Source organism: Centropristis striata, chromosome 16 (genome assembly GCF_030273125.1).
Source record: "Centropristis striata isolate RG_2023a ecotype Rhode Island chromosome 16, C.striata_1.0, whole genome shotgun sequence".
NCBI classification, from domain to species: Eukaryota; Metazoa; Chordata; class Actinopteri; order Perciformes; family Serranidae; genus Centropristis; species Centropristis striata.
The window spans coordinates 5,369,733-5,392,728 of NC_081532.1; the positions used below are offsets into that span (position 1 = coordinate 5,369,733).

The window sequence follows — 22,996 nt, forward strand, 5'->3', positions numbered from 1 at the left end:
TGATGACGGCTCGCCTTGTTAGTGACCTGTCAATCAAAGGTAGCCACGCCCCAAATCATACGATCCTTTGTCTTCTATTTTCTTCTAAATAAGGCCCTCATTATAACTATTGACATCAAATTGTCTTGAAGATTTTTTACTAGTGATTGAGACCATAGTGTTGTCCTAAAAAATTTTTTTCAGGATATTCTTTTTTGAGATGTACCTGTATGTGTTGTACAACTTGTTGCCATGCATTGGAAATGACAAGAGCATGGTTAACACTCTGAAATCTTGGGCTATTATGTCCTTTAAACAATCTGTATTCAGCATTACCTCACCTATATGTCCTGATAATTAATTTTTAACTTTGACTTGCTTGATAAAAATGTTGAACCCAAAAGAAACAAAGGAGACATAAAATCTCATCTTGAAAATTATATTTCAATACACAGAATTTTAAATGTTGCAAATATGAATACAGGTTGCAAATATAACATAACAGGTAAAATGAGGATAATATCTTCTATATTTTTATACTAAATATATTCAACATTATCTCCGGTTTTACATGGCCGAATATCATCAAAAAAAAGCCAGAACTTTAGAGGGAAGCTGATGTCAAGTCTCAATGTTGCTTCATTTTTATGCCTTCACGTCATGAAGAAGTAATGTGCAGGTGGTTTCATGGACTCTGGAGGGTTAATGGAAGGTTGTGTGTCTGTGGAGCTTTTTGCAAGTTGTGTAAGAAGAAAGCTGTCTGTACGGGGAAACGATCACCATACTGTCTGTGTGTTTGTTGCTGGCGTCAGCCGCCCCTACGGCTCCATCCGTGCCTGCTCATTCACTGTGCAATACAGAGAAATTTCAGGCATAGAGATGGAAGCTTAATTGAATCTCCACTCATGTAAGACTTGCTCAGGGTGAGGTGCAGCAGGGGTGGCCCTGCTTTGCACCCACTCTTAATATACAGAGCGAGCAGAAACACCCAGATGGGAGATTAAAAGCTCTCATTTTAGCTCAACCTTCGATGAAATCTCTTTTTCGCTATTAAACTACAACGTTTTCATCATTCTAACTCTGGTTCACTGCTCACACTGGCCAACATTTGTGGATTAAAGATCATTTTTCCCTTTTTTTTTTTTCAATCTGCAATCTAAATCAGATGCTTCCAGCTTGTAGGGACTAATCCAATGTTACGGTCAAACAGCAAAGGATGAATATATCCAATATGCTTCATAATTTAATAGTCATTTTCTGTTAAAACCTTTATTCAGCATCTTATTGATTTGTATGCCCTTTGCTTTAGAAGAAAAGTACTGTTTGAAGGTTCTAAAAAAGACACAAAATGACCAAAAAAGACACAAAATGACCAGAAAAGACACAAAATGACCAAAAAAAACACACAAAATGACTAAGACAAGACACAAAATGGGTGAGGTGCAGCAGGGGTGGCCCTGCTTTGCACCCACTCTTAATATACAGAGAGCAGAAACACCCAGATGGGAGATTAAAACTCTCATTTTAGCTCAACCTTCAATGAAATCTCTCATTCTAACCCTGGTTCACTGCTCAAATTGGCCAACATTAGTGGATTAAAGATCATTTTTCCCTTTTTTTTTCAATCTGCAATCTAAATCAGATGCTTCCAGCTTGTAGTGACTAATCCAATGTTACGGTCAAACAGCAAAGGATGAATATATCCAATATGCTTCATAATTTAATAGTCATTTTCTCTTAAAACCTTTATTCAGCATCTTATTGATTTGTTGCTTTAGAAGAAAAGTACTGCTGGAAAGTTCCAATACATTTAGCTCTTTTAGTGGTAAGAAAACAGCAACTTGCGGGCCTGAAAAGTGAAGTCAGTTCAGACGTGCCTTAAACCTGCATTCTTCTGTTTCCAGCAGGATGATCCAGGCAGCAACCTCCCAGTCTGAGCAGAGGCATAAACATGGAAGAGCCTAAAGCCTGCAATCTTTCAACAGTCCAACAGGGGTCGACAACAGTCGAAAAGAAGTCCGGTCCTATCTATCTCAATACAAAATGAGACCATTTCTCACTTGATGTAGTCTAAATATTGTCTCTCCAGGTTCTATGCAACAAAAATGACAACAGAAAGACCCTCCACAAACCAATGGGTGATGTCACAGTGACCATTGTTTATATAGTCTATGGTATGATCACATGAAAGTCTAGGAAAATGTTTACTAAGGTTGAAAAATTAAGTGATAAGTAAGGTAATTTTTTCTGAGTTTATGGTCGCAATCAAAAATGATGGTCCCATATAGAGTAAAATTGACAAAGAAGGATATGCTTTAAGGGGTGGTTACCTTGTGATTGACAGGTCGTGCCACAGGCCACTGTGCTTTCATCAGACTGTATAAAATAGACATAGGCTGCGTCTCATGTCCCTTAATTTTCATCTCCTCTATCCTCGTTTGAACCGGAAGTTCTTCCGTGCGCGCCACTTTTACGACCATCCCAAAGTTGCACTTTATATTTTGTTCATATATCACGGCAACACTCGAACCACTGCCTGAAAAAGCGAGGCTTCAAACGTCATCAATGATGTCACTTGCCCTTAAAGAAACCAGCCTAGATATGCACTTCCTTAAAAGACTTCCTGGATTTCTCAACACACGCTCCGAAGCCTCGGCACAGTCCGTCCCATCACTAATTATTAGCGATATTCAGGGTTCGTACACTTTAGCAGTGGTCAAATTCAAGCATTTTTCAAGGACTTTCAAGCTTTTCCAGTATCTTACTTGTTGTAAATTGCATGTTTTATGATTAGTGCTTGCATACTAAAAGGGGGAGATTTCACTGAACCATACCAACAGTGATGGTGTTACACTTTTAGGAGGAACGGTCTTCATTTCAGATAGGCTACTCATTATGTTTTACATTGAACATGTAATTATCTTTAGCTTATAGATGGATATAGTCAGATTGCAAGAGAAATACAGTAAGAATTTCAAGCATTTACAAGCACTTTATCCAAAATCCAAGCACTTTTTAAACCTTGAAAATACAACATTTAAATTCAAGCATTTTCAAGGATGTCAAGCAGCCGTATGAACCCTGGATATTAACAGAATGGCAACCGATCTACCTCCAAATTCACTTCATATCACTTTTCCAACTCCAAAACCCGACCAGACTGAGGAGCCACTCTCCTCCAGCCCTCCGGGTCACGGCTCCGTCCTGAGTGCCAGACCTCGCTCCGTCTACCACCATCTACCTTTTAGCTCTCTCTGCTCTGACCTTGTTATTACTGGCCTCAAGTCGTTTCCCTTCTGGCTCGTCAAGGCTGCAATGAGTTCAGAACAGCAGAGTCACTCCTCGTCTCATAAAGGCCGAAGACATTTCTTCAAGATGTCTAACACCCCCTACCGCCCCCCTTGAAATTTGGGGGGCGGGAGGGGGGTTGTCTATCTATTTTTCATTATTTTTATTATTATTATTATTATTTTCATTTATTTTTTCCTTTTTTTTATTATTCAACACTCAATATTGTTGATATGTTTGGTTGGTAGTATTGCCATTGTTATTATTTTTTGTTTGTTTGTTTGTTATGCTACTCTACCATTATATCTTCTTTGTTGTGGTTGCTATTATTGCCCAATTGATGCTTGCCACACCTGCTTGTTTGTTGTTGTTTTTTTAAACTAAATGGAAAAACCAATAAAAATTGATCACAAAAAAAGATGTGTAACACCCCCCTCCCGCCCCCCTTGAAATTTGGGGGGTAGGAGGGGGGATGTCTGTCTATTTTTCATTATTATTATTTTATTTAAGAATTTTTTCCTTTTTCTTATTTTTCAACACTCAATATTTTTCATATGTTTGGTTGGTAGTATTACCATTGTAATTGATTTTTTTCTAATTTGTTTGTTTTTGTTTGTTTGTTTTCTGTTGTTTTGTTTTGTTTTTTAACTGTAATTATGTATATCCATTGTGAAGCACATTGAGTCTGCCTTGTGCATGACATGCGCTCTATAAATAAAGTTGAATTGAATTGAAAATTGTTATTATTTTCTGTTTGTTTGTTATTCTACACCACCATTTTATCTTCTTTGTTGCGGTTGCTATTATTGCCCAATTGATGCTTGCCACACCTGCTTGTTTGTTTGTTTTAAACTAAATGGAAAAACCAATAAAAATAATCACAAAGATCACAAAAAACAAAGATGTGTAACACCTTATGGTCACCCTTTCCATTCTGAATAAGATCATCTCTCACTCTATTTGTTCTCCAATCCTTCTTTAGCTTTTATACATCATTTTTTACTCAATAATGTTGCCATAATTGATAAGACAGTGGTTAAAAGAGACCTTACACTTTGCTCTTGCACCTTCTTATGGCATGCATGTAATATGCATGATTACAGTGCTACAATTATCATAAATCACTCTGCATCTGCATCTGCATATTTTCTTTTAACTTGGCAATTAGTGTTCATGTGCTCTCCTTAATATCCTTTCTGATTAATATCTGTATAGCTAAAGTGATCTGCATGACCCCACATACCATAAAATATTCACATTTACATTTATAACATTTGACAGATGCTCTCATCCACAGCGACTCACACAGTAGTGCTGAGTCTTTCAGTACTGTAAGATAACTCCGCTGGGAAATGTGACTGAAAGGTAGCAGGAGTTATTCAGAAACGATAGCCAGATGGAAGACATTTCTCTCACTCTAACTTGCACACAGAGTATGAATTGAAGTAAACATGCACACACACTGTATGTAGATATAATTATGTGCCTGCTGTCTGCTCAGGGACATTATTTATTGGAGATAGTGGTCTTTTTTACTTAAATTCCCCCAGAAAAGTAAACACAACAGACCTTTTTAGTTCATCCACAAACTCTAACTTCTCTTTATTCCGTTACAATCCTGGAATATATTTCTATTAATGAAAATTCAACCACTTTTCTGATCCGCCACTCAAACGCTGCAGTGTTTCTTGTGCATTAACCTGTTCCGCAGCCCTCAGGTAATACCGCTGAAAGCCCACTCTTCCTGTCAAATATAAATTAAGTATTACACATTTCAATTCCTCAGAGCCTTCATCCTGGTATTGTTTGTTTTTGAAACTCTATTTTTACATATAAAAGCACCACCACAATTATTTTCCCTTGTTCCGTCGCTCTCTTGTGTAATGGCCTGCTAGCTGCTGTTACAAACTGTCAGTCTCATCGAGAAACATGATTAATTATCCACTCCGTTAAAGCTGGATCCCACTTCTAATTCCAAGCAGGTTTTGAGACCATATTTTCTGTTCACAATGGAAAAAGGGACACATCTAATATGTTCAAAAGTTATGCATACTAAAAACCATCTAAACCTGTCCAGTGAGTGAGCTACCTGTCAGTCCATATTAAGTCATGTTTAGTCCTCTGGCCATTTAAATTTATCTCAGCCACTATGTTAAAGCTCCTTCACTCTGCATTCTTCTGTATTCACAAGAGGTCAAACAAGTCTTTAACCGAGGATAAAACAAACCGCAAAACCATAAAACCATAATGCTTTGCTCTGAAATTGATAAATTTGATGCAAAATTGACACTATGTTAATCATATCATTATGTTCAAGACATGCCAATAGAGTGCTGCAGGGTTGAGGTATTTCTATAGACCAACCCAGAAGTTAGCATCACAGCCAAAAGATGCTAACAGGATTTTTCCATTGCATTCTGGATTATAGCAAATATATGCTTTGCTGTGGCAAACCAAACTTCATGATGTTTACATGTTTTGTTCAGTAAGATAATCTTCACAAATGAACAGTTTTATGATTTGTTTTGAATTATACATGCAATTGCCAGAGGTAAAATGCTAATATTAGGCTATAAAGAAACAACACAATTGCATGATTTCACTGTCAGCACGACTAAGCTGAAGACGACATCTGAACTCTCAGATAATCTCTGTAGTTTAATTTGGTCACTTTTTTAGCAATGATGTTTTTAAAACACGTAAAACTTTAAAAATTCACAAGCAGGGTAATTACTGACATATTTTATGTTTTAGAACAAAACATAAAACTTGTGTTGACAATGGCCTTTTTTCTTAAGCAGCACCAAAAAACCCTCAAAAAATCAAGGACTTCAAGAAACCGGAACCAGAAGTGCAAAAATGCCTCGGAGTCATTCCTGCAGCAGTTTATTTACTGGGAGATTTTTTTTTTTCATTTTTAATGACACACAAAGTTGTGCATGATGGATGGATGGATGGATGGATGGATGGATGGATGGATGAAGGATGGATGGATGGATGGATGGATGGATGGATGGATGGATGGATGGATGGATGGATGGATGGATGGATGGATGGATGGATAGATAGATAGATAGATAGATAGATAGATAGATAGATAGATAGATAGATAGATAGATAGATAGATAGATAGATAGATAGAACTTTATTAATCCCTCGGGAAGGTTCCCTCAGGAAATTGCACTTCCAGCAGCAGTACAACACCAATACAATAAAATAGAATAAAGTTAAAAGCAAAAAAAAAAAGTGTTCAGTAGTTTTTAGGTACATTCTCTCCATTGTCTTCATGAAAGTCGCTGTCGTGTATCATCTTCTGTTGCACCAGCAGTGTAACTCCATCTACTTTAGGCTATACGACACTTTGATTTACAATCACATTATTTTGCAATTGACTGCTGATCTTCAAAAGAAAGACTTGGAAACTTTAAGTTTTGAAAGAAAAAAAAAGAAAACACACCTCTACAGGTGGCATTTATCAGGCTTATAAAAGAGTTTCCTAAAGCAAACCTCATGGGAAAAAAAGATGAAGGGGTTTTTCAATTAGAGGAAAATGTTCTTGCTTGGGCCCAGTATCTATGTTGAAGCCATGATCGCCTCTACTGTTTGTTGTTTTTTTCAGTGTCTAAATTGCCATCAGCATAACAACACAACTGCTGTAAAATGAAATTAGCATCTGAGCTCCTGTACACGTGTAGCCGCTACAGTCCTGTGTATGTACAGCTGCAGGTTGGCATCAGCATTTATGAATGGTTTCTCCATGTATTTTCCCCGTGGGAGGAGGGGGCGGGTGGGGGTGTTATGAATTTGTCACGCGAGTGCCATGTTGGCCTAGTTACAGTGTTTCCAGATACTGTAACAGTCCAGCAGTGATTCCTCACTCTACATGCCCTGAGTCTTGAATTTATATGATGTTTGCAATATGTTTTATGTGTCCAAGTTGTGCATGTAAAGTTTGAGGCATCAAGGAAAGACGTGTTCTTTTAGTTTATGGATAATGTGACAAAACACGTCTCTGCACCAGCCAAATAATATGATTTATTCCATTGCAACAACAAGAAAAAAAAAATCCTAATTCATCTGATTAAATGCACAAACACACATTTGCTCTTTAAGGCTCTGCATTCATTGCTTTGGCCCCTCTGTCCATAAATCACAGCTATAAATAAATAGATTTCTGTGTCTTTCAGACTCGGAGATGGATATCAATCACGGGGGCAATGAGGTGTCAGGATGCAGAGCCCTGCGTGTGTGTGTGTGTGTGTGTGTGTGTGTGTGTGTGTGTGTGTGTAAACTGGGAGCATCACATAAAAGCCAACAAGACTTCCAGGTGTGAAATTAATCAATTACAACATGTTCACAGTGTTTGATTAGTAATTGCAGCAATAAATGATATCATTGTTTCTAAATGATACAAGTATTTGAATGTTGTTGTTTTTTTTTACACACGGGTGGGTAAATGGTAATCCCACACAGCATCAACCCTGTAGGGGCTGTGTAATGCTTACAGAGTAGCTGATAGGTGCGTGACGTACATACTGCACACCAGGGTATTGTGTTGCACTACAGGATGCAATATGGAGAAGCTCAATACTCATTCAGTCATTTTAAGTAAAGCAAACGGCCTGGAATCATGCCACAACCCTCATAAGGTAATGTGTAAACAGCTCAGGGGGAGAAGAGTGAAACAAAATAGCAACAGAGACACAATAGATCCACATGCACTTCCACGTGAGATTGTTGCATTGTTAGGACTGAAACTGTGGTGAAAACATCATGGCATTTAGCTCAAACACATCACAGCATCGGTAAAAAATAGCTTGAAGCTCTAGCTGCGAATTGATTCACAACTCCTTGTAGGAGCCATAAAAAATTCAACGTTTTAAGAAAAATCTAAGTTTGTGTACTTCTCCACCACTCATGCATACCAGCGGGCATTCCAAATGATTTCCATATGTAATACAACTGGCTGTACCGTAAGTGCCTGATTCATCATCTGGCCATTAAAGTTGCATGCACCCCGAAATGAGAAGGTCGCAGTCAAATTGGCTTCATATAAAACATAATAATAAGAGCTGCGGAGCATTAAGCAGGGATAGTTTTGTGTGACAGAAATAGCTTCTGTGTATCTGATGGTGTAAAATCACAGCAGCAACACATTGTACTGGAGCACAGAGGAGCTTTGGAGGGAGTTCATCAGCAGGGAAATTGAAACTAGTCCATTTTGTAGCCTTATAATCAGATGCATGTGACACAAATGAGCTTTGAGACTGAAATACAGTAATTGAGTTCTAATAGTAATGGTGGTGCATAATCCAGGATAATGAGATGTTGTGTAGATACTGAACAGTCAAGTTGTTCCTGAGGTATGTAAGAAGACAGACTGTGAAATCTTAAAAGCTACCCTTGGACTCCAAACTTAAGATTTTTCTCTTAGGGCAAGAGTATTTCTTGTGGAGTGAAGGTACATTATATGCTATATAACCTCAGATTGAATAAGAGGTGAGTGAGAGGGAAAGAAGGAGAGAGAAAAGCCTGTCTGGACACTATGTCATTAGTTTCAGGGCAGCTTTCTTTGAACAAACCCCAAGGTCACACTCAAAGAGTATGGACCCAGTGAAACAGATCAAATCAAAAGCAGCTTTTTCTGTTGGTGTTATTATAAAGGCAAGAGGCTTTGTTTGAAAGTCACTGGGGTTTTATAGTTCGGGGTAAAAACTGACAAATTGTGGAAAAAGCTGCACCAGAAATTTTCTTGTCCGAAAATGGAAAACAATCTAAAAAACCCATTTTAAACTATGCCTGATGAATTTGTGATGAAACCAACAAGAAATCCTTCTTACACTCCCTGTTTGTACTCAAAGGGGTAATTTCCTGAAATTGCACCCAGGGATGAAAACATTTTAATTGAAATCTCCTAGCAAATGGGAAAAGCTTGTGCTGGAGACGTACTACAATACATTACCATATAGTTTTATTACTTTATGTTTAGCATGCTAATGCTTTTTTTTAAAAAATGCATAATGATCTCAGTAAATTACAGCAGCCGTGGTGATATTTAACTACAGTCATAATTCATATCTGCTTCCTCCTTGATAGTGTGTAATCAGCTGCTGCCATTCAGCTTTTTGCCAGCCTTCACAAAAGAAAAGCAGCCACACGCTGTTTAAATCCCATAATTTCCACCCGTGTTTCCTTTCCATCAAAAGAACTGCTCATGAGCTGAATTTAGATTTTAATTTTATGTCGGCTTCTATGGCAAAAAGTCCCACTGGGGCTTAAAGGTGAGGATGCTGAGTTGAAATTCATCAAAGTTTCACCCCAAATCATAGCTCAGTTTTATTAAGAAACCTATCAATACAGGGGATAAAGCTGCTTTGAAATTATCTCAGGATGAGTGAATTATAGATTATTTATATGGGAATACATAATTCATACCTGCTGAATATGAGAGGCACAGTTATATAGAAAGCATCATGCAGTTAGGGGGGTTAGGTCTATGAGGGGAAGATGTTATTACTTCATACTTGGCTGTCACAGTCCATTAAGCCTCCCTTTCATTGTCCTCGGGACTTTTTTCAATATGCAATCACTCATTTCAGGTGCAAAACAGCTGGGAGATGTTTGTGTACAGTGCAAACATGTTGTAAGGTAAGATGGCACCGAGACACTGGGAAATTACGTACGGTAATGTGGCAGCTGAGGCGGATTATTTTCATCAATCACTGTCCCCCAATCCAAACAGTAACTGACATATCGGTAAGCCCTGTCCTTAGTTACTGTTGCTGCAGGTGCCAAGCTCACTTGTGCAGTTTACATTGATAATGGTGGCAGATTTACCCTTCAAGGTTATTTTTGTTTTAAGTATCGTTCCTTAATTGGTCTTCCATCCTTAACCCTCTGGAGTCCACGAAAGTCAAAACGTCAAAAAAAGACACAAAAATGACCAAAAAAGACACAAAATGACTAGAAAAGAAGACACAAAATGTGGATAAAAGACACAGAAGACACAAAATGACAAAAAAGAGACAAAATAACTAAAAAAAGACACAACAACAGACACAAAATGACCAAAAAAGACACAAAAAGACATGAAAAGACATGAAAAGGATTCAAAAATGGACAAAATAGTCCAAGACTCCAGAGAGTTAACACATGATCTGTATTTTGAATTTCTATTTCTGTACTGTCTGTTAATGTACTGGTCATCACTGTAAAGTGTATAATAATAAGAGATGAAGACAAAATCTGGCTCCATCAGGCCAAAAATGTTAACTTTTGAGGCTGAAATGACAACTAATGCCAACAGATTTCATCACCAATAGCTCGGTGGTAAATTATGCTAAGTGCAAAAAAATTAGTCTCTGTATGACTTTTTAATGTTTCCAGTTGACTCTTTAAAATCAGAATCCTGTAAAGGCTTCATAAATATGCTACATATGTGAAACTCGGCTAAAAGATTGAGGCTAAAGCTAACTTTAGGATGAAAGCTAACCATCTGGTATACACAGTACTATCTATAAAGTGAACATAATTTTGTATTTTTGGAACATGATTTTGTATCGCATCATTATCTGTATACTTGTATTCTGCTTATTACCACTGTCAATTGAGCAAACAAGCCACCATATTTTGGTCAAATATTGCTGGTATTGCTTTATCCGGTTGCAATTTGCCATTAAAAAGAAGAAGCAGTGAAATGTTGCAATTATCATTTTGGACAAGTGCACAACAGTCATGTTTGATTTTAGGCAACACTACCCAATAGCAATTCAGGCGTTAGGCAAATTATTACATCATGATCACTGAATGGTGTGCTGACTATCCAAATTAAAACAAACATGAGAGTGGCTGATTGGAGTGTTAACTTCCCCAAATTCAATTAAGAGCAGAACAGATCCACAAACAACAGACTACACTGATAATCTGTAAAAGCACAAAATAATATTGTATAAAATGCCCCACTATTTGGAAGTATAGAGACTGTATCCCAAATCTGACAGCTTTCGTTACTGTATCCCAAAACGGACACATCTGCAATGTCACATTTTTGGTGTTTACATTGTCATTTTGAATAAAATCGCCACCACCAGTGGAAGTATAATTGATTTATACATATTTAACAATCTACATGTTAAATTAAATTTATGTACATGGAGATTTACATGTCTAATTACAATACAAAAGTTAAATCTGATGAGAGAAAGCAGTATGAAGGATTAGGCGACACTCGGGACGATCTTAAAAGTACATCTGTATTTTTACTGTACTGTATTTTATTGTGAAGGACAGTATGGTAAGTACGGTCCAGGTGTGTTGATAACGGTGTTATTTATGTGGCTTACCCAGAAACATCCAATTTCCCCCGAAAAACTCAGCAGCCCCCATTGATTTATTGTTTTACAGCGAGGAGATTCAAGTGTCCGATTTGGGATACAGTTAGCGCACGGCTAATTTACTTGCGTTAGCGTCCTTTAGCCGACTCTGGTAAACCCGAGGCTAACGTACTCGGTTAAAATGATATACGTTTAGAAAGATAAGAAGTTGGACTTTAGTTTCACACCATTTAATAAATTGGAAGCATAACATGCTCATTTATATTAGTAGTTAATGTGAAATTTTTATAGAATCTTAGCCGAACCGTGTCCGACTTGGGATACAGTTAGTAAGCTAGATAGTTAGCCAAACATGCTAACCATTGTGCCCTACTTTAAAGGGGAAAAATTCTTTTTCTGTACAATTTTTCACATTTTTGTTCCTTTGATTTTGGTTTTGGAGAGGGAAATATACTGTCTAATGAATTATACCATGGTCCAAACCTTTTTATATACCGACACATACACACCACTTCAACTTTAGAGAAATCCTAAGCTTGACAGGCCTGCTGTGCCTAGTTACAGTTGCTAAGTTATGATTGGACAATCGCTGCTCAGGGAAGGGGTTTAGCAAATGTTCAATTTGTTTGCAAGGCTGTTTGGTGCCTGCTTCAACAGATATCTGAGCCAAAAATAGAGACCTGCAGCTTCCTGGTGGTTAGTCAATTGTTCCCAATGAGAACATTAGGATTTCTCACTTTAAAAGCCTGAACCTGTGGCTGCTAATTTAACCCGACCACCTGCAGCTACAGCAACTCTCTCCACTAGCAGCAACAGCTAGAAAACATAAAACGTTATTTTTTAACGAGTCTCTGGTTTGATTATGGGGAGGATGATGTAAAAATCAGTCATCCAAAGAAAACCTCCAACCAAAATGCAGCACATTGTGTTTGTCCTGAATGCTCCTGCCTCTGGTGTATTCAATGTTCTCTCTCTGCAAGCAGTACATCCACCAAGTGAGAGCAGCAGGGTTACATCTTTATCACGTTAAGGCTTTTGGTACGTTTACTTTTTAACATGCATACTGACCCTTTGCAGCCTATACAGCCAGCAGCAGTATTCAGAGACATTTAGGCAAAATGTCTCTGAATGCTACTGCTGGCTGTGAAAAGTCCCATTTATATTGCACACATTGTGTAGAGACACACAAAAAACCTAATTTACTCTCACTGTGGATGGATTTTTAACATTCTGACAATTTTAGTTAGATTTTTCTGAATGATAGATTATAGACATGAAGGGATAAAATGTGAAGGTAAAAAAACAAAGCATGAGTGACACTGAATGAAAAAGCTACAAGTCCTCAAATAACTCTTCCCGGGAACGCTGCTAAAAATAGAAACCAGACTTAACGAAGATAGATTCACCTGCTTTTCATCTATTTAAAGCATTGATTATTCTTGTTCATACGCCTCCTTCTAATTAGTTTAAGGTGACTGTTGTTCTCTCAACCTGTTTACAACACCGCAGGGTCATAAAAGTGGAAAAAGGCCTAAAATTGGGGCAAGTTCTCACTATCTCAAGAATACAGCTTTTATATAAAACCAATTGCTGAAAAAGCAGACAAAACACCAGAGGGGGAAATGAACTCCTAGAGATGAAAAGGCTGGTGTGCCATTATTACACACTTCAAATAAGCCTGCACTATAGAGACCGGGAGATTTATTCTTTAAAAAGAGACAGTCCGGGCGTGAAGAATGCACAGTGAGATAACATGATTATGTAATTGAATTTTTTATGCAATTGAGAACAAAGATGGTCTTGATATAGGCCTTGTGGCTGCTGCTATTTCGCAAAGTGTGTTTAATAGGAAAATAATCTCATCTGTGAACTATTCAACTTGCATTTCCATATCTGGCTTCATATTAGGGGGTAGCGGTGCACAAACAAGTTTCTCGCTACGTCTCCAGCAAGTCTTTCTACAATCGTACATCACTTTTATGCCTGTTAATTTGGTCCAATCGGTTTATTTTGACCTTATAGTCAGAGTAGTTATGGAAATTATTTTGCAAACTACAGTTAAATGGTGTTTGTAACCTGCAAGAGACTGTGCAGTTGAGTGCATAAGGACAATTCAGTTAAACACATCTAACTATAGAATCATCTACCCTAAATGCCAGAAAGCCAATGCAATCAGAGTTTTGTCCTATCATTTGGCACCGAGGTAAGCCAAAAGTGTATTTGCCAGTCCTATCTGTTCTTGGACCTGGTGCTGTGGGTAAATACAGATGGCTGTTTGTGTTGTGGATGTAAACCGTTCCCTGTATCCTCATCCTTTCACTCTCGTCTGTCCTTTCTAACACGAGCAGAGATTGACAATCCTGTCAGGTAGAATGACTCAGAGCCACGGCTTCACTGAATAAGTAATTGAGTAATGAGAAATGCTGATGGCCTGTCATGAGAAGACAAAACATCTGAGGTGAGACAATGGAAACAGACCCAACGTCTCATTTAACAGGGTTGTATGCTACATTCAGAACAATAATATAGCAGTAAACAACTGTTTACTATGTGAAGATATGATGGAGTGATGATGTTCTGACCAGAGAATGAAGTCAACAACCACCTGCTGGTTTCCCAATGTTGACGTTTTTAGGACTGTTTGCTGTGGCATTAGCCATGTTAATTGAGAGCCATGTGCAAGCAATTAATATGCTCTAAATTTCCGTGTATGACTTCTCTAAGAGAATAACTGTTCAGACATGTAAGCAGTGAAAACGAATTAAACGTAAACGGTTCCAGAGTATCCTCATACAGCGTATAGTATCTTCCAAAAATATGACCATTATATTAACGATGTGAAATAGTTGCTCAGTCTCTGTTTTAAACACATGGTTAACATTGTGAAATAGAAATACTTGGTTAGGTTTTAGGTTTTTTTTGCTATTGATTAGAAATATTCAACCCATTAAAAAAATGTGGTAATAATTATTAGAATTATTGGTATCATTTGAAACTAGAAGACCTAAATGGACAGGGGGTTAAATAACATTCCAAACATTTTTATTTGATAAAAAAATGAAATAATAATTATGTCATACATAAGGGCATCGACATATGTAATTTCTACCAACTTTGTTTCCCATTAGGAAATACAATTTCAACTTGAGAAAATGTTGTTGTTTTTTTTAATTAATAAAAAAATAAATAAATGTATTTTTCCTCTAGATGGTTGGGACAGGTCGCTCACTAATAGTATTTTCTTAATTGTTTTGAGGATTTTATTTATTTATCTGGTCTTGGGCAGCACTATAATGACATATAGGTAGGCAGTTACAGTATAAAGAACCTGGAAGAGTCAAAGGAGCCTACTATACTTTATGGATAATAGATTTCTTCTGACGGTAAAGTCCGTTGCTATGGTGCATCATTGGCCTTTTGATAGCAGGTTAGCGTTATTTCCATTGGATGTATCAACACTGACTGCTAGCAGAGCTTATTACCCAACATCAATCCCTGACCTCAACTAATGCAGTGCAACATGCAGAAATAAACCTACTCGTGTCTCTAAATTCAACCAGAAACACAACAGGTGTGTGATTGTGATTACACATGGTTAACATTGCTAAACAGAAATACTTTGTTTTTGTGTCTAAAACCTAACCATTTGGTTAAGCTTAGAAAAAAAGTCAGATTTTTGGTTAAAATAACTACTTGTGTACATAACTACTTCACATAGAAATGAACAGCTGAAAGTACTGTTTTGCTTTTTTTTAAACCATCCTTCTGCGGACTTTGTCGCTCCTTATACTACATCCCCTCACTTCCTTCTTTGCTGTCATAACTTCAGTCACAACAAATGTCAATACCTGCCGTTATAAGCCGCGCCTCCTGGGTTATGTACGAATTCTAGCGCATACTTTCTATAGAGGTAAAAGTACGAACAGTGAATGAGAACAGCTGCAGAGTTCTGTGTTAACATTCTGTCTGTGCCGTTCTCTAACTCATGGGGATCCACCGTTGACACAATAGTACATTTTTAAAAAGGTCTTTGCGTGCATGCACGTGTGTCCATGCAAAAATGAGTAAAAGGCCAGGGCCACTGGGTCACTGTGTGCTGGATAGACAGTGCCTTAAGGGTTTTGCTGCCCTGTGTGGCAGATATGTCAGCTGAAGCAAGTCTGAGACTGGCAAAATGCCCAGGATGGCTGTGGCGCCTGTCTCCAACACATCAAACTTGACCTCAACATGAGTGAGTAACCGGGGAACACACTGGCTCATTTTTTATGCCTTAACATCTGCCATTTTAATAATTTCAACAGTGACAGCCTGCGCAAGGTACAAAGATGAACACGGTGTGATTAACAGTCACAGTAGTCGGTCTGGGAAAGTGAGTGCAAGTGAAAAATAAATCTTAATATCTAAGGAGCTATGGGAAGTTATCTTAGACATTTCTCAATTGAAAAGACTGAGAACAAATGGCCTCATTGCCCTCAGCTTAGTATTCAAAGGCTTCACTGTGATTGTCACCTACTAATCCTTGTTTTGCAATGCTTGAGGATGCCACCACTTTCAGCCTAATGAAGTATGCCCTTTTTCATTTCAAACCAGTGAGGCATCGCTGCCAAATGCAAATCACTCACCAAACACAAAAGCGGACACACATTGTTCTGCAGCGAGCTATTTAGCATGTTGCTCTCTGTGATATCGTACAGAATCATTTTAACAGAGAGTGACAAACACAGTGAAACAATGGCCAATTATGTTACCAGTCTGAAGGGGTATTCTGTGTAATGGACACGTGATGCATGTTATTGCTCTAGAGGATGTGTTTTTGCTGAATACGAGGCTTAGTTTCTTCAGGAAATTAAATTCTGAAAGATATATCCCACTAATGAGTCTAATGTGTTCTCTTTAAAAACACCCCGCAGCAATAATGAGCAGTACATCCTCCGAACTAATCATTCTTCATCCTCTGCTAGAAAATCAGTAAACAGCTCTTCTGAGTTGGACTTCTTTACAAACTTTCTGTGTCTTTAGGAGAGAACAGTTATGGCGGCATCCGTCATCTTTCAGAGACAAAGTGATGGCGAAGGTCCAGTGATTTGCAGGCGGCTGGGCTACGGTGAGATGGATGGGCAGAAAATCCTCCATTGTGAAGTCAATCTTCAAAACTCCAGGGACATTTGCCTGACTTCATTCACAGTCGACATTACAGAGTGACTCAGGGCACTGGAATGAATTTCACCTCGGCAAAATTAGCCATTAGCTTTCTGATAGGTCTGCATTCTTGAGGAGGAGGAATATGGATGCTGTGGGGGAGAAAGGTGAACTGGAAGAGCAGCAGGAGATAAGTATGATGTAATGGGGTCATGAGGAACTGGAAGGGAAGCCTTATTTAAGTCTGGTTGTGTCTCCTGGCACTAAATCGCTGTCACCTTCCAAAATAACTCGGAACATTTCTCTGCCACCAGCAGTTGGTTTCTGTTGGACATTCTGTTGCTAGTAGCAACCACTTCTGGCAAGGTTCCATAGCGGTTACAGGCTGAACCTGAAAGTCCATACGAACATAACTTTAGTACACTATTACCAGACGGCAACCTCTGGGTCTGAGCAGGGAGGCAAACCAGGAAGTGCCTTAAGATGAATTCTACCGAAAATTCCACCAGGGGGCGCTGACGACGGTTGCAGAAGCATTTTGGTCCATTCATTTCAATACAAGATGAGACATTTTTGGGGGTACAACACTATGGTCTCAATCGCTAGTAAAAAATCTTTGAAAAGACAATTTAATGTTAATAGTTTAAGTAATGGCCCCATTTAGAAGAAAATAGAAGATAAAGAATCGTATGATTTGGGGCGTGGCTACCTTTGATTGACAGGTCACTAACAAGGCAAGCCGTCATCAGGAGAGAAGCAGAACAATGCGTATCCATGGCAATGTGTCAATTAAGTTATATATATATATTTAAAAAAAGGACTATACCGGTTTGGTCTCATAACGTTGACCCTTTCACACTGTTTTTTCACTTAATGACAGTTTATTTGAACGTTTTGTTCATTTAAAATGTCTTGTTCAGTGTTTGGTTGGACAAACAGACACTCAAAGGAGTCGCTGTTCATTTTTCTTAGGTAAGAAAGATACATTTTGTTTTCGTTTTTTGCTAGCCAAATAATCTAACATCCCAGTTAATGCTAACATGAATTAGCAGTGGCTTCTCTCAGTCAGGTTGAGGTGTAGAGAGGCTGTAGTCAGTGATCAGATCCCTCTCGTTCCTCCACAGTCCAAATATGGTCTGCTCCCCGTTTCCGAAAACAAGATGGCGACGAGTGTAACGCTGAACTCAATGCCTCAAACGGGCCACAAACCAATGGGTGACGTCACGGTGACTACGTCCATTGTATGGCTATAACTGATTTTTTTAATATGTCTGAAACCATTTCAAACATGAAACCAATAGTATGTGAATTGCATACTATTTCAAGTGAAACACTAAAATATGCAAACACCAGTATAAATATTCCATAATGCAATGTGGTAATATATGCTAATTTACTGCACTTGCATAGTGCTATTCTGGTTGTAGCGACCACTCAAAGGGCTTTAATTAACTTCCGATTAGTATATGACCGCTCTACCGTGACAGTAAAGAAAATGTAATGAATTCAGCAAAGTTATCTAACTCAGACGAGCTGTTATATTAAAGCGTTATATTAACACTCATGATGAAGTCATGATTGCGGTCAGGGGTTTGCAGATGTCGGTAGATATGAGGTTGGCAAGGGTTTCCATGGTTGCTCGTCTCCAAACTGGCAAGCTGACTCTCAGGAAGTGATGGTGTAATTACAGCTTGGTGCGTAAGAAAAGAAACTCTAATTTAATGTGTAGAGCTGCAATGGTAGGTTGATTACTCAGTCGGACTGAAAAAATATATAGCCAAAAATCATCAAATAACCACATTAGTCATTTGCAAGCAAAACTGGCAAACATTTTCTGGGTCCATGTCTCTCTGGTTTTATTTTCTTAGCAGGGATTAAGACTGAAAACTGCCCTGCAGACAGTCTGGCTTATGGATCTGAATGGGGAAACAAATATGATTTGCCTGTGGCTTGAACTGCAGCCTGCAGCCATGTTGAGTTGATCTTTTGCTGGTGAAACTTTTTAACTATATATTCGGTAAATTTGATTTCCATGTTTCTCCACTTATTTATTTGGTATCATGTTTATAGTATGTATTTTTTTCCCTATTTGCAATGCACGTTAGATTTGTTGATTGCTTCCTGTTGGCAAAAAAACTTCAAAGAGCAGCACCTTGTCTTTCTCCATTACTGACAGTGTGTTTCGCTCACGGCATAACCATGCATCCTCATACAGCCAGGGTAGAAGAAATATGCTACATTGGCCCCAAATTCCCCAGCTCCAGCTGAGTGTTTTCAAACACTGTGGTACTCAACCATTCCCAGTTGTGAATATGAGTAACTGACTTCTCACATAAAAAGCCTGACAGTGGTCTGCCTCATTCACTGTGCTGCTGTCAGTTGCTGTAAAGCTGCTTCCTGTGCAATGTTTCCCAACAAAAGTTTCTAGAAACACAAGAGCAAATTTAAGTCCTTGAAGGCATGCATTTCTCAATAAAATGTGAATTATAATACCATTGAGTTTAAACACTTCCCTCACTAAAAGTTTGCATGATGATGGTGAATAGTGCTGACTGTTTTTCATTTAGGTTTAGGCTCTCCACTGTTATTAAACCACCTCTCGTTCAATCATATTGAACAAAAAATGTATTCTCGGATGGCTCCACGCTCCAATGCTTTTCTATTTAGGGGTTCTTGATTTAACAAGATTTGGGAGCATTTGGCTCAGTCTGGCCCGCAGAACTGCCATTGGCAGCGGAGATAATGCTCTGAACCCTTTTAATAGCAGTTGCACAGAAAATGGCAAAGTAGATGGCACCAGACAAACCATAAGCAGCCAGACAGAGAGAGAGGGGAGGGAACAATAGCCTGCCAGATCAGCTCCTAATGAAAACAAAACACACGTCCAAAAAAAAGAGGCGCAATAACACATGTTCTCTATGAAACCACTATTATTTGACATATTCACACGCATTAATATGCAAAACACAAATAGCCACCAAGATCTCGGTACGATAAAACCGATGTCATTTAACGACAATAATACCATTAAAGAAATTGAATAAAAGAATGAATGAAATAAGTTTTTAATGATATTTTTGTCCTTTGTCTAGATTCTGGCACACAAAAGTACAACATGTCCAAGTCAGACACGACCTCGTTAACTATATCAAAGCTAAAGCCTAATAAACTTATAAAGGACTGTTTACTTAATTAAAAAAAAAAAACTAAAAAAAAAAAAAATTACCATACAGTAGGAAGAGGGTAAGTACCATAAAGTCTAATTAGCTATATTATGGATATTAATTTTCCAGTCAAGGGAAGTGAAATTATTAAGCTGTATATCTTGATTAAAGGTGTTCAAACGTGGAGAAATGTCCATTTTTCAAGGCGATATATGAACTTGTTGACCGGCCACGCCCATGAAATCAATGGACTAATGTAGAAAAAAAAAGTTCGGACGAGCCAAAGATGTTTGTATAAATTGGAGGAAAGATGTCTCACCTGCGCAGCCATGAATGACAGATCCATACTGTTGCTCCGTTCAAGCCAAGGCACTCAATGAAAGATGCAAACGTGCGTAGTTTCTTCTCTTATTCCCCGGCAGAGCATTTGCCTCCTTTTTTTATTATTTTTAACTGGGCATCCACAGAGCTCTGCAAGTTGGCGGACTTCACGTGAGGAGCATGTCGAAGATGAAGATTAGAAATAAAACGAGGCAGGAGGAGGAGGAGGAGAGATGAATTAAGGGATGTGACAAAAAAAAGAAGCAGGCAGAGAAGCTGAGCAGACGGAGAAATGAAGAGATGTGGAAGCGAGAGACAGCATGAGGAGGAGGAGGAGGAGGAGGCGGCGGAGCCGTACTGTCACATGGAGCGAAGGAGGTCCTCTCTCTCTTTGTCTCTCTGTCTGTCTCTCTTTTTTTCTTTGCATTGTATTTCTTCATCTGTTTTTTTGTATCTTCGTCAGTCTCTTTTTTTCTTTGCATCTTATTTCTTCATCTGTTTTTCTTATCTTCATCTGTTTCTCATCTATTTGCTTATTATTAAGTTGTTGTTATTGTTAAAATCTATGTGTTTATATATACAGTCATGGAAAAAAATATTAGACCATTGTTTTCTTCATAATAACCAAAATCATTATCAAGAAAACCATGTTAAATGTCTAGATATCAGCTCTTAAATTAAACTCTTATGAGCTATTTTTGTTGTTATCATTATATTTGTCCAAACAAATGTACCTTTGGTTGTACCAGGCATTAAAATGAACAAGAAATTGAAGAACAACTAGGGTGGTATAATATTTTTTTCCTTGACTGTATGTTTTATTTATTTATTTATTTATCTAATCTAATATATTTTGAGGTATGTGAAGTGTACACCAGGGGCAAAAAAAAAAAAATGTATTTCTTTTTTTTACATATTTTTATTCACAATTCACAGACTACTTGAAGTACACTAGACATTTTTTAGTTATTTTTTTTACAGAATTAAAAAAAATAGACATTAATTTTTGCTATGATTTGAAATATTCTATGCATTAAAATGCATGTGGTAATAATTATTAAAATTATTGCTCTCATAATAAAGTAGAAGATCTAAATGGTCAGCAGAGGGTTAAAAACTCTCCAAAGATGTTTTTATTTGTTAAAAAAATAATAATAATTTGTGTCAGACATATGGGCATCGGCATATGCAGAATTTGTGGCCACCATCTTTGTTTTCCATTAGGAAATATAATTGCAACTTGAGAAAATGGTTTTAAAAAACAAGTGAATGTATTTTTCCTCTAGATGGTTGAGCAACGTCACTTACTTATAATATTTTCTTATTGTTTTGAGGATTTTATTTATTTATCTGGTCTTAGGCAGCACTATAACAACATATATGTAGGCTGTTACAGTATAAGGCACCTGGAAGAGTCAAAGGAGCCTACTATACTATATGGATAATAGATTTTTTCTGCCTATAAAGTCTGTTGCTATGGTGCATCATTGGCCTTTTGATAGCAGGTTAGCGTTATTTCCATTGGATGTATCAACACTGACTGCTAGCAGAGCTTATTGCCCAACATCAATCCCTGACCTCAACTAATGCAGTGCAACATGCAGAAATAAACCTACTCGTGTCTCTAAAATTCAACCAGAAACACAACAGGTGTGTGATTGTTGTTGTTCAAAGGTAAAATTAAATCTGAAGATGAACTGCGAGCGTGTGCACTTTAGCTTCGTTTCTCCAGAGCTCCTAGTGACGCTTCAAAACCTGTGACCTAAAACTAATGACACATTCTTGAATTAACCAGGCCTGCAGAATAAAGGATGCTGCTATTATTCACTGGAGAGTCTCTTCAAAAAGCCAATTAACAAGCTCTACTTACAGTATGAGGAGTGATTCATTTGATGGTGACCCGGCCTTCACTGTGAATACTAAAACCCATTCTTTGGTTCAGTAACACTACAGGCTACATACAAAGCAGTTTCAAAGAGCTGGTCAGACAGCTTGCACTTTAATTTTCTGCGGGTCAAGTATCACACACCTATTTCAGACCATTTGTTCTCTTCTAATCTTAAAATTAATTATGTTTCTCAAACATATAGTCGAAGTTCTTTGTCCTTCTGGGAAGAAATGGGTTGTTAACAGCCATGTGCACAGATGAAACTAGGGACGGGGGGATATGTCGACGACAAACATCACCGGTAAAACAGAGGATTATTGTTCCATTAGTCCGGCAGTTAATGGTGCATTCAAAGTCTACACCAGGGTTGGGCAACCTTTACTAACTAAAGAGCCACTATTGGCCAAAAAAATGAGAGAAAATCGCGGAATTGAGCCACAAACCTTATATTGAGCCTAAAATGAAAATGAAACACCCTAATAAGTCTAATTTAGCCTACCAACATTATTAATAGTCATATTGATCATTTATTAATATGATTTTGAAAACTAGTCTATCTAGGGGAACTCAAAACTAAACTCAAAGTTGACAAAACTTAAAGGTTAAGGTGCCGGGCCAGAGACTTTCGTAAGCTATGAAGCACATTTTAGTTGATTTAAATGTCAAAACTTTTTTAATATACTATAAAAATGCTGTACAATTTTACAATTGAAGAATACAAATAGTTTTTGGTCTACACCATTGATAAATGAAATTTTTAATGGAAAAGTATATATATCATTTTTTTGTCTCAGCCACGGGGAGCCCCTGCAGGCGGCCTAAAGAGCCACATGAGGGTCTGGAGCCACATGTTGACCACCCCTGGTCTACACGAATGTCAGAAT

The 22,996-nt window shown here is 37.9% G+C and overlaps 1 protein-coding gene across 1 annotated transcript in view; it reads right to left on the reverse strand.

Annotated features, from left to right (window-relative positions):
• LOC131988647 (uncharacterized protein C14orf132) overlaps positions 1 to 20,520 on the reverse strand; it is a 49,243-nt gene extending 28,723 nt beyond the window's left edge. The window contains exon 1 of the mRNA XM_059353811.1: positions 20,223 to 20,520. Coding sequence (XP_059209794.1) covers positions 20,223 to 20,249 — 27 coding nt within the window. The 5' untranslated portion in view covers positions 20,250 to 20,520. The remainder of the gene's footprint in view (positions 1 to 20,222) is intronic.
• Between the last annotated feature and the right edge of the window lie 2,476 nt (positions 20,521 to 22,996).